Source organism: Phaenicophaeus curvirostris, chromosome 5, assembly GCF_032191515.1.
Source record: "Phaenicophaeus curvirostris isolate KB17595 chromosome 5, BPBGC_Pcur_1.0, whole genome shotgun sequence".
Lineage (NCBI taxonomy): Eukaryota > Metazoa > Chordata > Aves > Cuculiformes > Cuculidae > Phaenicophaeus > Phaenicophaeus curvirostris.
Window position 1 is genome coordinate 63,085,838 of NC_091396.1, and position 15,257 is coordinate 63,101,094.

Sequence of the window (15,257 nt, forward strand, 5' to 3'; positions counted from 1 at the left end):
CTTAAACACCTCCAGGGAAGGTGACTCAACCACCTCCCTGAACAGCCTGTTCCAGTGCCCAATGACCCTTTCTGTGAGAAATTTCTTTCTGATGTCCAGCCTGAACCTCCCCTGGTGGAGCTTGAGGCCATTCCCTCTTGTCGTGTCCCCCGTCACTTGGGAGAAGAGCCCAGCTCCCTCCTCTCCACAACCTCCTTTCAGGTAGTTGTAGAGAGCAATGAGGTCTCCCCTCAGCCTCCTCTTCTCCAGGCTCAACGCCCCCAGCTCTATGGGACGGGGCAGAGTCACTGCGATGGATCTGGCGGGGACCGAGCAGGGCAGGGGCACCACCGGGATGGGGCAGGGCTGGGGGCATCACCAGGGACGAAACGGGACGAGGCAGGATGGTGGCTCTGTGCCCCTGCGAGCCTCTGCACGGCACGGGACGGGTGCGAGCGGCCCCCCCGGGGCGGTCTGGGGGCGGTCTGGGGGCGGTCTTTGCCGCGGCTCCTCCCGGGGCGGGGTGGGGGGGGGCGGTCTCGGCGGCTCCTCCCGGCCCCAGAGGAGGCGCGGCGGGGCCCGCTGCCCTCCCGGCTCGGTCGGCTCGGGGGTCCGGCTTTTCCTGCGGGCTGCCGGCCGCGTCCCCGGAGCCATGAAGTTCAACGGGTACCTGAAGGTGCGCATCGGGGAGGCGGTGGGCTTGCAGCCCACCCGCTGGTCCCTCCGCCACTCGCTTTTCCGCAAGGGCTACCAGCTCCTGGACCCCTACGTCACCGTCAGCGTGGACCAGGTGCGCGTGGGGCAGACCAGCACCAAGCAGAAGACCAACAAGCCCACCTACAACGAGGAGTTCTCCGCCACCGTCACCGACGGGCACCAGATCGAGCTGTCCGTCTTCCACGACACCCCCATCGGCTACGACGACTTCGTGGCCAACTGCACCTTGCACTTCCAAGACCTGCTGCGCTCCGCGGGCTCCGGCGACGGCTTCGAGGGCTGGGTGAGCGGCCCAGGGAGTGAATGGGGGCGCCCCAGGGGCGCTCGGGGCTTCTCCTTGCAGGTGCAGGTGTGCGCAGGGGGCGCCTTCGCCCTTCTGCTTGTGCCCCTCGGCTCTAGGTTTGCTCAGGATGCCGCTCGGGCTGGTGCGTTGTGAGGAGGGAAGAACGGGGAAAAAAGGGCTCGGCTGCCACAGCTCGAGGCTCGAGACGCTGTAGCTGAGGGAGGTGAAGTCTCTTCTCTTTGCAGGGTAGCAGAGAGGGAACTCGTAGTACAGAATTGTGTCTGGTTCTGGAATCCTCAACATAAGAAGGACACGGAGCTGTTGAAAATGGTCCAGAGGAGGCTACAAAAATGATCCGAGGGCTGGAGCATCTTCCGTACGAGGACAGGCTGAGAGAGTTGGGGTTGTTCAGCCTGGAGAAGAGAAGGCTCCAGAGAGACCTTATAGTGACCTCCCAGTACCTGAAGGGGCTACAAGAAAGCTGGGGAGGGACTGTTTACAAAGGCTTGTGGTGATGGGACTAGGGGCAGTGGGTTTAAACTGGAGAGGGGCAGATTTAGAGTAGATATAATGAGGAACTATTTCACAATGAGGGTGGCAAGGCACTGGAACAGGTTGTCCACGTACGTTGTAGCTGTCCATACCTTGAGGTGTTCAAGGCCAGGTCAGATGGAGTTGGGAGCAACCTGATCCATTGGGAGGTGTCCCTGCCCGTGGCAGGGGTGGTTGGAACTGGGTGATCTTTAAGGTCCCTTCCAACCCAAACTATTCTACAATTCCATGATAACCAGCAGAATACAACTGCAGACGCGCTCTTTGGCTTAACACATAGAGATGCGCTTGGAAACTTGGATACTTGGGGTTGGATGTATTCGTGCTCAGATCTACACATGCTTGCACAATTGTTTGATGTGTGCATGCAGATTTCTTTGACTTAACAGAATGGCAGGACTAGTCTTGTGTCTGTTATGTACACCACTGTGCTGGTTGAACACAGTTTCACTTGCAGATAATTCTAGGTTGTTTCCAAGTAGATGTCGCATGCATCCAGCCCAGAGAACCTCATTTATGTCTTAGTTCTTCTGATGGCAAGTGAAAGAAATAGTACAGGCTTTAAAGTTGAGCCTTTGCTTCCCAATACTGTGAAGGAGGAGGAAGTGACTATTGATCCAGACAGTAGTTTGCTTGTAATGTCAGGTTAAAAAATAAGGAAAAAAAAAAGGCATTTCTACTGGGTAGGCAAGGTGCAGAAGAGCTGAGAATTTCCAAGGTTAAGATAGCTATTAACTTTTTGAGGCCAGGAAGTTCAGCACGTGGTCAGGTAACCAGCACAATAAAATCAGATGTGGAGGAAAGAGAGCTGACAGCGTAGAGCACAGATAGGCATCTCGATCGTATCGCTGGGGAGAGTGCTGGTGCTTGTGACTGAGGTGTGATGCTACACCTCTGGGGTAATTACAGAGAAATATCAGTGGCAGGACTGATTAATAGATGTATATTGGTCCTTTTTTTTTTATCTTATTCTGCTTCTGGTGTACTTAAGTACCGTATGGATAAACTTGACGTTCACTCACTAAAGGCGATCTCTCTCAGTCAGTCACTAATGTGATCTTATGTATGGTGGAGGGATCCAAGCTAGGCTCAAACGAGTTAAGATAGCTCAGGTCTTGCTCCTGACATTAAAGCCAGAGCAGAGTTCCCTGGCATGTGCTCATGGGTGCATGCCAGGCTAGTTTTGCTGCTGGAGAGGAACAGTGACTTGTGCTAAACCAGTTTTAGATACAGAAAGTACTCGTATGGGCCAGAATGAAGGAGTGAGCTCAAGACAAAGCTGTGGTTTTGAGGCTTTTTTTTCATGTTTGGTTTGCTGGTGGGAATGTTTCCTCTTTGCTATTGAGAGAGGCCCGATCCTCTTGGGAGGCTGCAGTCCTGGTGGCACCGGGTTTGGCTACACGTGGGACCGGGCTGCTGTCCTGTGGAGTTGGTGGCCTTATTTACATTACCAAAATATCTGTAATAATACTGCCTCAGGTGGGTTTGTGTGTGTCCAGGGGCCCACTGTTTATTTCACTATATATATAACATGGTGCTGATTTTTAAGACAGAAGCAGTACGTGGCCTGCCAAGGTGCCTGAAAAGTTTGTTTGGTCTTTGGTGGGAGAAAAGCTTCTTATCCCTGCTGGATAGGCACATGTTTTGTGAACTACTGTCCCTGTCAGTTGATGGTGCAATAGGATGGGACATCAGTGAGTTTTATGACTAGGCTGGTGTAAACTGGTGATGTATCTCCACGTGCAGACAGATCAGAGCAGCTGACCTGTTCTCTGTTAGTGTCTGAAAACTACAGTTGGTGTGGATTTAATGGCAGTGAGCAGGCATTTATCTTCTGTTCCCTTTCTCCTCTGCCCTCCCTTTTGACTTGCTTTGTTACCATCTCGCATAGCGTGCAGCCGGGATCATATGATGACAGGGAACAGCATCTTGCCCTGATAATTTAATATGCCTTGATAAATCCAGCAAGGCTGTCATGGTGTTTTGTGTAATCAGAAGGGTAGGAAATGTTGGTTTGCACTAATCCAAGGTGCATGAACTGTTGGCACGATACAAGACACCACAAGGGAATTGTGTATGCTTTGCAACTGTCCATTATGAAATCTTTCACGCTGCCTTTTTCCACTCCCAAAGCAAAAGCACATGTAAGCAAGTGAGGAGTGAATGGAGTGAGAGCAAAATTGGTGGATCCTCAAAGTTTAATGTGACTTATGCTTGGCTGTGCAAAAATTTTCATTTTTATTTGAAGCAGAATTTTAATATTCTTTTTCAGGGATTAGGACAACAATATATTGGTGAACTTCAAATGCTTCTTGGATTGATAAGAGCCAAGCAGGGCAGGGCAGCTGGAGGCCTCTTCTCCCTGGGCTGTCCTTCAGGGAACCAAGCTGCCGGGTATTACCTGGGCCATTCCCTCAGCTCACATGCTGGTCTGACAGGTTCAGTGCAAGCTCTCAGACTCATGCTGCTCTGTTTATAAACGTGGATTTTCTCCTGCTGAAGCAAAAAGGGATTCGTTGTCTCTTGTGAGAACTGTCAGGACCGTCGTGAGAGGCAAGTAGGAGCAGTTGATGTGTAAGCACTGGTGCTTCCCCGATGACTTGCAGGTACATCACTGCAATTATGACCCCAAACACTTATGCAGATGAGTAAGTGTATGGACATGAACTGCCTCATCAGTAATGCATATACACCTGAGTCATCCCACTGGGTCCTGGGACAGAGTTCTCTGCTTGTGGTTTGCATTAAAATCCATGTTCCAAAGACTCTTAAAAAGTCACCCTTTGTCTCCTAACCTTCTTGACTGTTTTCTGAAGCTTGCTAGTAAACACATTAACATGGTCTGGATATTTTTTAATTTGCATGTTAGTTGTTAAACACATCTGACTAATTTTACACAGATCAAATCTGTAAGTGCTTGTTAACTTCAAGAACCTCCTCTCTCTTTCCCATTTCTTGTATTTACTTGTCAAGTTGCAGAGCAGTACTTTTTATTAATATTGTCAATTAAATGCCATCTTGCCTTCAGCATGCTTTAATGTAGTTAAAACCAGGAGTGATCTCTCTGCTGCTGTGTTCTTTCTGGTAGGCATTTTCCTGTGTGGGTGTGAAATTGTGCAAACCTGAATGGTAGCATTTTCCACAGGTGCGCGTGACCCTGCCAGGTGCAGTGCAGTGGAGAATGAAGCTGGCTGCTATCCGAAAGCTGTTATGTTAGCGTTTACATCAGGATTGAAACCTGTTTCTTTAAAGCATTTAATTTTGCACTAGCATGTGCCAAGATCTTTTTACTCCGTATATGCCTCTTTAAAAAGTACTTTTGTCTCTTTAGCTGTCTCTAAGTGCAGTGTCATATGTCAGTGGAACAACATAAATAATTTGGAGTATTTACAATGCTTAGGATTATTCCTATGAGTTTTATGTAGTAGCCGAAGAAATTTTTAAGCTTTGGGAAACACTGTTTACACATACTGAATTGCATTGTTACTAGGGGATTATTTCCTTACGAGTGTAAAAAATGTTAGTCCCCGGGTAGAGATGTAGTCATTTCTAGGACTTTTAACAAGGAGTTAAAATTAAACCCTGATCTTCAAGTAGCAAATTATCAGAGTATACCAAAGGAAATTAGATAACAGATGGGCTACGAGATTAATGAGCCAATTGTAACTTCCTGATGAGTTTGTTACCATTTGCTCAATGTGTGCAGGAAGAGATTAAGACAAATAATTCTGGTGCATTCTGTAGTTTGAGCTCTCTCACCTGTATCCTTTCCTATGATTTTTTTCCTTTCTTAAGGCAAAGGGAGTTGCTTTACCCAAGTTTATATGCAGTTGTAATTATTGAACACTACTTTGAAGGGTTAGAGGAGAATGCAACTTCTTCCACAGAGCATCATGACCTCGGCAGAAAGCCAGGCTGCTGCAGGTCAAATACGATACGGTTGCTTCTTGTTTTGACTCCCGCTTCACTGCAGAGTGTTCTCCAGGTGGGAAAAACTTGCATCAGGAAGCCAAAAATACCTTATAGCTGTTTACAGAGAATTCTGTGATGCAGTATCATGTGTCTGCATCAGCCTGTGTCCACCTGCAGCTTGCGGAGCAGAGTAGATGGTTTCTCCTTCGCTGGGTCGGTAGCAGGCAGAGATAAAGAGCAATAGCAATCTGTCCAGATAATTTCTGTTTCCAAGCACATGACATCCATGTACATAGTGTGGATCTCTGACTTGTGTGAAATTTGGGCTGCACATTAATTGCAAACTAGGCTTGCGTAAACTAAGCTCCTTCCCTATTTCTTGATAAGTTTTTTAAGTTGTTCCTGTAATTATTCTTACTGATATGCAGATTTGTTGAATGGGAATAGCGCAAAGAAACACCCACTGCAGAAAGTAGGATGGTTTTTGAAAAGTACCAGAATTTCATCTTCTATTTCTTTCCTTTAGCATGCAGCTGCCTTTTGGCCCTACAAACCCTTCAGAATGCCGTCAGTCCTACGCACCAAGGCTATGCAAGCATGCAGCCTAGACCAAAAGCTATAATAAATAAACAGAGGAAATAATGTTGCTATTTGTCAGGTATTAAATAATCCTGGGGGGGTGTGATGCTAATAACAATTTTACTGATCAAGGCAGATGAGAACAATGAGAGCTGACTGTCACAAAGAGCTGCACACATACTGCCCTGTTTTAACATCAGAGGTTGAGCTAGGAGTCCCGTTTCTCACTCATCCACATGTTTCTCCTCAATAAATGGTCTGTCTGGCAACTGGAAGCATCCTTGGAGAACACAGACATTTTGCTTAAGAGTGTGTTAGGCTGGAAAGATTTGATCAAAGCATGACAAGAGCTGGTTTCCAGTGGTTGGAGCCACTGAGATGCCATAGGGGTCGGTGGGACTGGAGTTTGTGTCCTGGCTTTGAACTGGGTGCAGAAGGTATTGGTTTGGCTCACCTTCATGCACTTGGGTGCCTGGCCCTGCTGCGGTACCAGCTTTCTAGTGTGTTCCGTGGTCTGTTTTTCCACAGCTATGTTCTAAGAACAGTTGCTTGGATGCTGTTGGAGCTGGGAAGTGCTCTGGGAATGCCAGAGAGGTAGTGTAGTGAGGACAAAACCTACCCAGCCAGTGCAGTTTGGCTGGGATAGGCTGTGCAGGTATCACCACAGCTGAGCCAAAAGCTCAACCCAGACTCCACTGAAAAGTACCCAAGCCTGTGGCTCTGCAGTGTGGTGGGCACGTAGGTTTCCTGATGGATCCTGGTCCACTGGCTTGTCAGCCTGCTCTGCCTTTGTCTGCCAGCCCATGCACTGGCTCTCCAGCTCTCTGGCTTCGTGGCAGCTTCTTGGTGTGAAATGGAGCAGGCATTGGGCGAGGACTTAACTCATGTAATCATGCAAGGTTTTCTGGAGTTGTTTGTCAAAGCTCTCACTAATATGGTTGCTGGAGTTGACTTTGATGCCAGGGCTAACTTTCTATTTTGGCTGCTGCCTGTTGCTCAGCTGGTGGTGTTGCTGCTGAACTATCTGCAAGCCCTGGTGAGAAGAAGAGGGAGCAGGCCAAGGGCTAATGCCTGTGGCCTCTTCAACAGCTTTAGTCATAGAATCATAGAATCACCAGGTTGGAAAAGACCTTTTGGATCACTGAGTCCAACCATGAGCACCTTGTCCACCCGTCTTTTAAACACTTCCAGGGAAGGTGACTCAACCACCTCCCTGGGCAGCCTGTTCCGGTGCCCGATGACCCTTTCTGTGAAAATTTTTTTCCTGATATCCAGTCTGAAGCATCCCTGGTGGAGCTTGAGGCTGTTCCCCCTTGTGCTGTCCCCTGTCACTTGGGAGAAGAGCCCAGCTCCCTTTCAGGTAGTTGTAGAGAGCAGTAAGGTCTCCCCTCAGCCTCCTCTTCTCAAGGCTAAACAACCCCAGCTCCCTCAGCCTCTCCTCATAAGACTTGTTCTCCAGCCCCTTCACCAGCTTCATTGCTGGACACGCTCCAGAGCCTCAACATCCTTCTTGTGGTGAGGGGCCCAGAACTGAACACAGGATTCAAGGTGCGGTCTTACCAGTGCCGAGTACAGAGGGAGAATAACCTCCCTGGACCTGCTGGTCACGCCGTTTCTGATCCAAGCCAAGATGCCATTGGCCTTCTTGGCCCCCTGGGCCACTGCTGGCTCATGTTCAGTCGCTGTCAACCAACACCCCCAGGTCCCTCTCCTCCAGGCAGCTTTCTAGACAGACTTCTCCTAGTCTGTAGCTGCACAGGGTTGTTGTGCCCCAAGTGCAGGACCCGGCATTTGGCCTTGTTAAACCTCATCCCACTGGTCTCAGCCCAGTGGTCCAGCCTGTTCAGATCCCTTTGGAGCCTCCCTACCCTCCAGCAGATCCACACTTCCTCTCAACAAACTTTGTCATCCGCAAACTTGCTAAGGGTGCACTCGATGCCTTCATCCAGGTCATTGATAAAGACATTGAACAGGGCTGGACCCAGCACTGAGCCCTGGGGGATGTCACTTGTAACTGGCCTCCAGATGGAATTAACTCCATTTCCCACCACTCTCTGGGCCCGACCATCCAACCAGTTTTACCCCCATGGCAGAAGCAGCTCCTAAGTGTGTTTGCAGACCTGGGGTTGCAGAGGAGGAGGCGGTGGAAGCCCTGTCCCCCACCCTGCATTCTGCACCCCGCTAGTCTCGCCTTGCTCTGTGGACGTTTTGTATTTAGATTTTACTGCAGCTCTCCCTGTAAAAATGCATTTCATCCCGGCTGTCTGAGACTTTCTGTTTGGAGTATTTTCTGAGTAATGATTTGGTTTCTGGCCATTTTGAGCTTATAGGCAATAAACCCCGCAGAAAAGATTGTCAAGGGGGCTGTTTAAGCTATTGAAATGCCATTAGAAAGTCAACTGATTTACAGTGTAATTCAATATGAAAGCACATCCCTTACTGAAGTGAATAAGACTCCCACCCTTTCTTTGCAAACTATTAAAGCTCCTTTGATGTTTTAGGCTTGATTGTAGCTATTGTGCTTTGCTAATACAATCAAGAAATCAGGGACATTTTGTGTAACCATGGAGAAAAAGACGAGCAGAAGAATTACCGAGTGAAACGCGTTACTGGCAGCTTTTGTAAAGGATTGTGGATCGGGCATCACGGCTTCTTGCCTCCCAAATCTCAACCTATTTATGCAGAGTTAATATATGTCAAAGTAGGATATGGACTTAATTTCTTCTGAAGACAGCGAGCAACCTTTGTTCTGATGGCTTATTCCACCCCTGTGTTGTTTGTGGTGCTGTGGAGTGAACCAAGCTGGAGTCCTGTATAACTAACCTGGCATCATGTCCTGGAGAAGATCACCAGGTGGTTGTTCCTCTCCCAAGACGTGCCCCTCAGTTGTGCTGGTACAAGAAGCCCTGGCTGGTTGCAAGGGAAAGATTTGCTTTATAATTATATCAAAGATAGCAAATGGATGTCTAAAACAAAGTGCATCCTGAAGCGTCCAATTAATGTTGCTAAACCACTTAGGGTAGGCCAGACAAAGGACTTAAATTTCTGCAATGCCAATGACTTTTTTTTTTTTATTTATTCTTTGGTATCATGAGGTGTTCTCATCGCTCAGGGAAGTCAATTGCTGAGGAAGCCGTGAGAGCCGGCACCACAAGCAGCTAAGTTTCGCTGTGTTATTGCGATGCCGTGCGAGAGCAAGCGTCCCTCAGCAATTCTAGCGCTACCGCTATTCAGTGCTAAAATCTCAGTGTCTGTGCTGGGCCGAAGATGACGGAAAAAATTGCTTTTTCAGTGTCCCTGTGAGGCCTTGTGTGCCCTTGTGCCCTTGTTATGATAGACCAGAGGCATCTGATCGATCACCACATCTATTCTACAGGCCTGCCAGAGCAGTTTTACTGGCTGACAGCCCGCTCCCTGCTTTGCTCTCTCCTGGGGCTTCTCCAACGGGGAGCAGCTTGGAGGCAGAAGCCAGCTTGGTTTTGGCCACTGCTTTCCTTGTGGGACCCGCTGCATCTCCAGAGAGCTCTGTGCTCCCTAGCGCACCGGTGATCTGTGTCCTGAGGGTGCATTGATCGCAGACAAGGGATGCCTGTGCCGTGTCTTTATGCCGTAGAATCATAGAATCATAGAATAACCAGGTTGGAAGAGACCCACCGGATCATCGAGTCCAACCATTCCTATCAAACACTAAACCATGCCCCTTAGCACCCTGTCCACCCATCCCTTAAACACCTCCAGGGAAAGTGACTCAACCACCTCCCTGGGCAGCCTGTTCCAGTGCCCAATGACCCTTTCTGTGAAGAATTTTTTCCTAATGTCCAGCCTGAACCTCCCCTGGCGGAGCTTGAGGCCATTTCCCTCTTGTCCTGTCCCCTGTCACTTGGGAGAAGAGGCCAGCACCCTCCTCTCCACAATCTCCTTTCAGGTAGTTGTAGAGAGCAATGAGGTCTCCCCTCAGCCTCCTCTTCTCCAGGATAAACACTCCCAGCTCTCTCAGCCGCTCCTCGTAAGACCCGTTCTCCAGCCCCCTCACCAGCTTTGTTGTTCTTCTCTGGACTCGCTCCAGAGCCTCAACATCCTTCTTGTGGTGAGGGGCCCACAACTGAACACAGGATTTGAGGAGCGGTCTCACCAGTGCCGAGTACAGAGGGAGAATAACCTCCCTGGCCCTGCTGGTCACACCGTTTCTGATCCAAGCCAAGATGCCATTGGCCTTCTTGGCCACCTGGGCCACTGCTGGCTCATGTTCAGTTGACATGTCAGAGCCCAGCCTGGGCTGCACCGACACAGGGCACTGGGGACTTCAGGTGTGGGATAAGATTTCAGCTTGCTCTCTGGCCCTCTGTGTCGCCATATAGGAATTTCTTTGCTCCATTATACAGTGTAGACCTGCCCTTTCGGTTGGCACAGTTTGCACTGGGGTAGGTAAAAGCGTGCTGCCGTGACTGCAGTTACCCACGAGCTTTACCAATACCAAAAAGCGGGAGTGTGAACATGTAGATGACATTACATAAAAGACTTCTTGGTGTTCACCTGCCAAGTTTCATAAGGATTGAGTTTCATGAGTGAGTTGGTTGTATTTGTATCGGTGATACGATGGCAGCTCTCCAGACGCCTTCCAGAAGAGGTGTTCTTGCTGTTGAACAGCCAGGAGATGAAATACTGCTGCAGAAACAAAAGTTGCACAGCTTTGGTAGCTGACTTCAGTTTGTGAGATGGTAGATGGTTTAAAAAAATAGAATAAATAATCTACGTGACAATGCTGTTCAGGTCTTAATGGATTTTTCTTTTATGTATTTTATTTTTTTTTAGTTTTTATTGCAACACAGATAATTCTGTCACAAGGAAGAGAGGAAGAAAATATGTACGTGGAAGACATATTTCTTGATGTGTGATTTGGTAGAAGAGCTTTACATATCTGCTGTGCATTTAAAAAAATAAATTGATAAAATCATTTGCAGTGTGGAAAGCACTTAGATCAGCAGTGGCCTGTAACCTCTCAGATCGAGGCAAGTGAGAGAGAGGATGTGAGAAATAGGCTGCATTTCTGTGCTGTCCCAGGTCATTGCACCTAACAGTAAAAATTATATTGACAGGTAGTGTGAAAATGTGCATCTAAGGGCTGAGGAGGGGTTTCAGATGGCAGTTCCATATCTGAATACTGAGGTGTTTTTCCTGCTTTTGTCTCATATATTTAATATCATCCATCCTCAGAGGCAGGATTTTGCCTTGTCAGCTGTCTGATTTCATTTGAAAAAGCAGCTCACACCTTCCTATAGCACTTCTGGTTTCTGTTTTTCCTTCACTTGTTTCATACTTTTTTCTTAAGTCTTTGTCATTAGTCTCCATTTTAGTGTAGTACTGTTTTGTGTTTTTCTCTTGAGTAAATTTAGTTTTACTCTGTCATGTAAACAAGAAAACACTTGTAAATTAAGGTTTTTGTGTACATGTCCTCTTGCTCCAGTATCTTAAACCTCCTGTGGTAGCAATGAGGTCTTCATTTGGGAATCCTTTCATGTCTTTTTGGTAGAAAACATCCAAAAGAAATATGGAAATATAGAAGGGTAGACAGTATTCGTCTATAAAGCTGTTATTCACAGCTTTATAGATGCTGTAGTAGGTTCAAGCAGGGACCGATTGCAACTGTGCTGTAGGTATGAGTCAGAGAGACATGCAGTGTCAGAAAGGTCATTTAGGGTTGTGTCAGTCCAATGGAGCTGGCTGGCTCCATGGTCTGGATCGGAAAGAGAGTGACAGTTTTACTACGATGGTAAAAATCAGTATGGGATGTCTGTACTCTAAAGTGCTTTTATCTGACAAAATAGTCACAACTGGCTACCGGCTTTGGTAGCACTGGAGTTGGCTTGTCTATGTGCGAGTTAGTCCGCAGAATGATTTTCTCCACCTAGACTGGTCATTGTGCTCATTTTGTACTAAATGTATTAAATTCTGGGATAAGTTCTTTCAGAATAAGGAAGGTCTTCTATATTAAGAACAACTGATGAAAGACTAGCTCATCCTGTCTGACTTCCTACTTTGTACTGCATGTATTTTCCTTGGTAAATGAGGCCATACAGCTTGTCAGCTTCTTGCTCAGGATAGAAGTAAAGAGGAAAAATTATTCTAAGTGGTGAAATCTGGGGACTGATTTACCAAATGTTTCTTTCTATCTCGTATCCTTTAATTGTCTATAAATGTAAAAACTTTAAGTCTTAAGAAGAGAAGGAGAAACCTTTCATGCGATGGGGACCAATTCTTATCCTTCCCTCACATGTAAACTCCAGCACACTCAATGAAAAGGTGCTCTCCATACCTCACTTCTTTCTGGCACCTATTTTTAATAACATTGACATGAAAATAGTCTTCCTCCTTTCTTACTTGTTGTCAAATATCATTCTGTAAAAAGTTTGGCTCTGTCTTCTGTGAGGTTTTGGCAGGACGGGAGCCCAGTGCTTGGCTCTGCTTTTGCTTGCCAGGTTTGCATTGATGCGTTCCCGCCGGCATCGGTGGAGTTATGCTGCCATCTTTGCACTGGTGTAATTGGGAGAAAAAGTGGACACGTTTCTTTCCGCCTTCTTGCATGCAACAAGGGTTTATAATGATGGGTTGTGCATTATTGATGGAGCACAGTGAGTGCTCATGGAGCTCTGAGATAGAGGAAAGAATTGGCTTCCGTGTGTTGAGTTTTTATCTAGGTCACTCACAAACTGAGGCATCTAACATTAATATATTCAACGAAAATTTATTCTATGAGGCAAACGCTCCTGAACCTGGAAGAAAATATAACCACGTGAGGAAAGTGTTCCTGTGCCGTCTAAATCCGTGGTGGGATCTCTTGGCAGAGCTATTCAGCTGGAACCTGATATTCAATATACAAGCTACAGTGATGTCAAATGTGAAGGGTGATCTTCCAGTTCCTAAAAGAGTTTTGTGGAAGTACTTCTATTGATAAGCAGTTTGGAAGATAGAGCCCCACAGCTAGCACTTTATGATCTGTTAACTTAATAACAGTCCAGTGTAGGAGCTTGGGTACTTCCACAAGAATTGCCAACAATACTGCCTTGTAAAGGGGTGGCAGCTTATTGGAGATTGTTAGAGATAACTCTTTTATAGACTCCTAAGCCTCTTGTTTTTGCAAAGGGTGGATGATGTGGCGACTTACAGACCTACAGTATGAAAAAAATGCTGGTTTATTAAGTCTTCCTTAATGTAGTGGGACATAAATGTAGTGGTTTAGTAGCTACTATACAAGCAACTGTGCGGTTCTTGGTTTGAAGTGGAGCAAAACTGTGCAGAAACGCAGCTTTGCTAGAATAAGCCATCTTCCTCTCAAAAATTAGTCCCTATTATTACAACCCCATCAGCATTTAATGATAGTAACTCACTTTGACTACATTTCCAAATAACATTTGTTATTCTTTTTTATTTATTTGTTATTGTTTATTGCTCAAGTAAAATTTAGACTGTCTTACCAGTAAAGATGATTGATGAAGTGTTTCCCCATCTTCTTGATTCAAGGAAGGAAAGTGTTTTACTTTCTTTATCAAAATTTTGCTGAATGGTTTTTGGTTTGAGTGTAGGAGAGCACTGAGTTCCTTGTGCCCACGCTCAAGAAAGGATCCATTTCTTGAGCCACTCTGGTGAGCCCAGCCAGTAGGGCCCTATCCTTTCCCTTTGAAGGAAGGGTTTCTCTTGCATATTCCAGCTCTGTACAGGTTGAGATCTCTAGTTGTACCTGAAGGACAGCAGGACCCCTGCATTCACAGTTAGAGTGCTGTCTCTGCAGGTTAGGACTCACTGTATCCAATTCCTTAGGGATTGTCATCATCTTGGAGTGACAGTGTTGAAATGGGGAGCAAACTCTTGGATCCTGGAGTATCTGGCGGGCTCGGGAATAAAACATCAAAAATTCAGGCTATGCTACACTGGAACAGGCTGCCCAGGGAGGCGATAGAGTCACCTCCCCTGGAGGTGTTTAAGGGACGGGTGGATGAGGTGCTGAGGGGCATGGTGTAGTGTTTGATAGGAATGGTTGGACTCAATGATCCTGTGGGTCTTTTCCAACCTGGTGATTCTATGATTCTGTACCCTCACAGAATGGTTTTCAGCCCCTAGTAGACAAAATACATTCATATGCTAGTACGTATAAAACCCTTTTCATTTGGTTAAATGTATACACAGCCATCCAGACTAGGAATAGGTTTTGTGTTTAATCACAATTAAGCACATTTTTCGGCAGGTTTGTGACTTGTGAGCTCTGGCAGTTGGTGCAGGGTAGATCTGTGAGGATACCTAGCAGGTTTTTGTCCTCCTCTGCCCCATGGGCAGTCTCTGCGCAGCAGGGGAGGTGAAGCATTTCCTGCTCGTGTCTGGGCTTCTCACCTACCCCATTTCACAGCCAAGCTTGCTAAAGAAAACATGAGTCAAGGGCAGAATGAGTTCATGTGGTGGGCTGTGAACTGTGGTTTTGGAGACGTGCGAAAGCAGCGTCCATTCTGCTGCCTTTGCAGAGGAGTGGTGACGGCCGGAAGAAAAGTGGGGGAAGCTCTGGGGGTGGCTGGGGACAGTCAACTCCTTTTGTTCAAAGCTTGATACCAAGATGGCTTTTGCCTTTTTCTTGCATCTGCTGAAGAGCTTGTTTAGTGATTTATCAGTTCTTAATCATTGCTGCGCTCTTTCCAGCAGGTAACTACAACCAATGTTAGACACATACAACATCCCACTCTGATGTTGCCTGAGCTCCACTGAAGGGGTGTTGAAAGCCTTGTCTTTACTCGTAGTGTAGAAATGCCCGTCAACACATGTGTTTTGAGGGGCTGGTAGGACACAATGCGCGCTCATTTCAGTTCTCGTTTAGTGCTGTATGTAATGAGGAGAAATCCCTTTGCTTGTGTTCCCTTTGGTTACTGGTTTGTTGGGCAAAGATCTTAGAATTAAGAACTTTTACACTGCAGAATTTTAGAAGAATCTTCTAACAAAGAAATAAAGCCACATAAAAAACCAACAGGTAGTTCATTTTCAAATTTCACTCTTCTGATTTTTGCCAAGAATAAAATTATAGAGTTTGGGCAGTTTTCTTCAAAGAGAAAAAAATGATCATTCAAGTTGTCACATGTTTTGGCTGATGCGGATGCAGTCTCAGAAGGTTTCTGTTATGTCCTTGCAAGTTCATCATTTTCCTTTGTAATACAAAAAGGCGTATTTGTGATTAATAGGAGGTCAGTGGATTTATTTC

General features: G+C 46.6%; 1 protein-coding gene across 1 annotated transcript in view; it reads left to right on the forward strand.

Annotated features, from left to right (window-relative positions):
- The first annotated feature begins 599 nt into the window (after positions 1–599).
- The window catches only part of PRKCH (protein kinase C eta), a 131,674-nt gene continuing 117,016 nt past the window's right edge, over positions 600–15,257 (forward strand). The window contains exon 1 of the mRNA XM_069856831.1: positions 600–979. Coding sequence (XP_069712932.1) covers positions 632–979 — 348 coding nt within the window. The 5' untranslated portion in view covers positions 600–631. The remainder of the gene's footprint in view (positions 980–15,257) is intronic.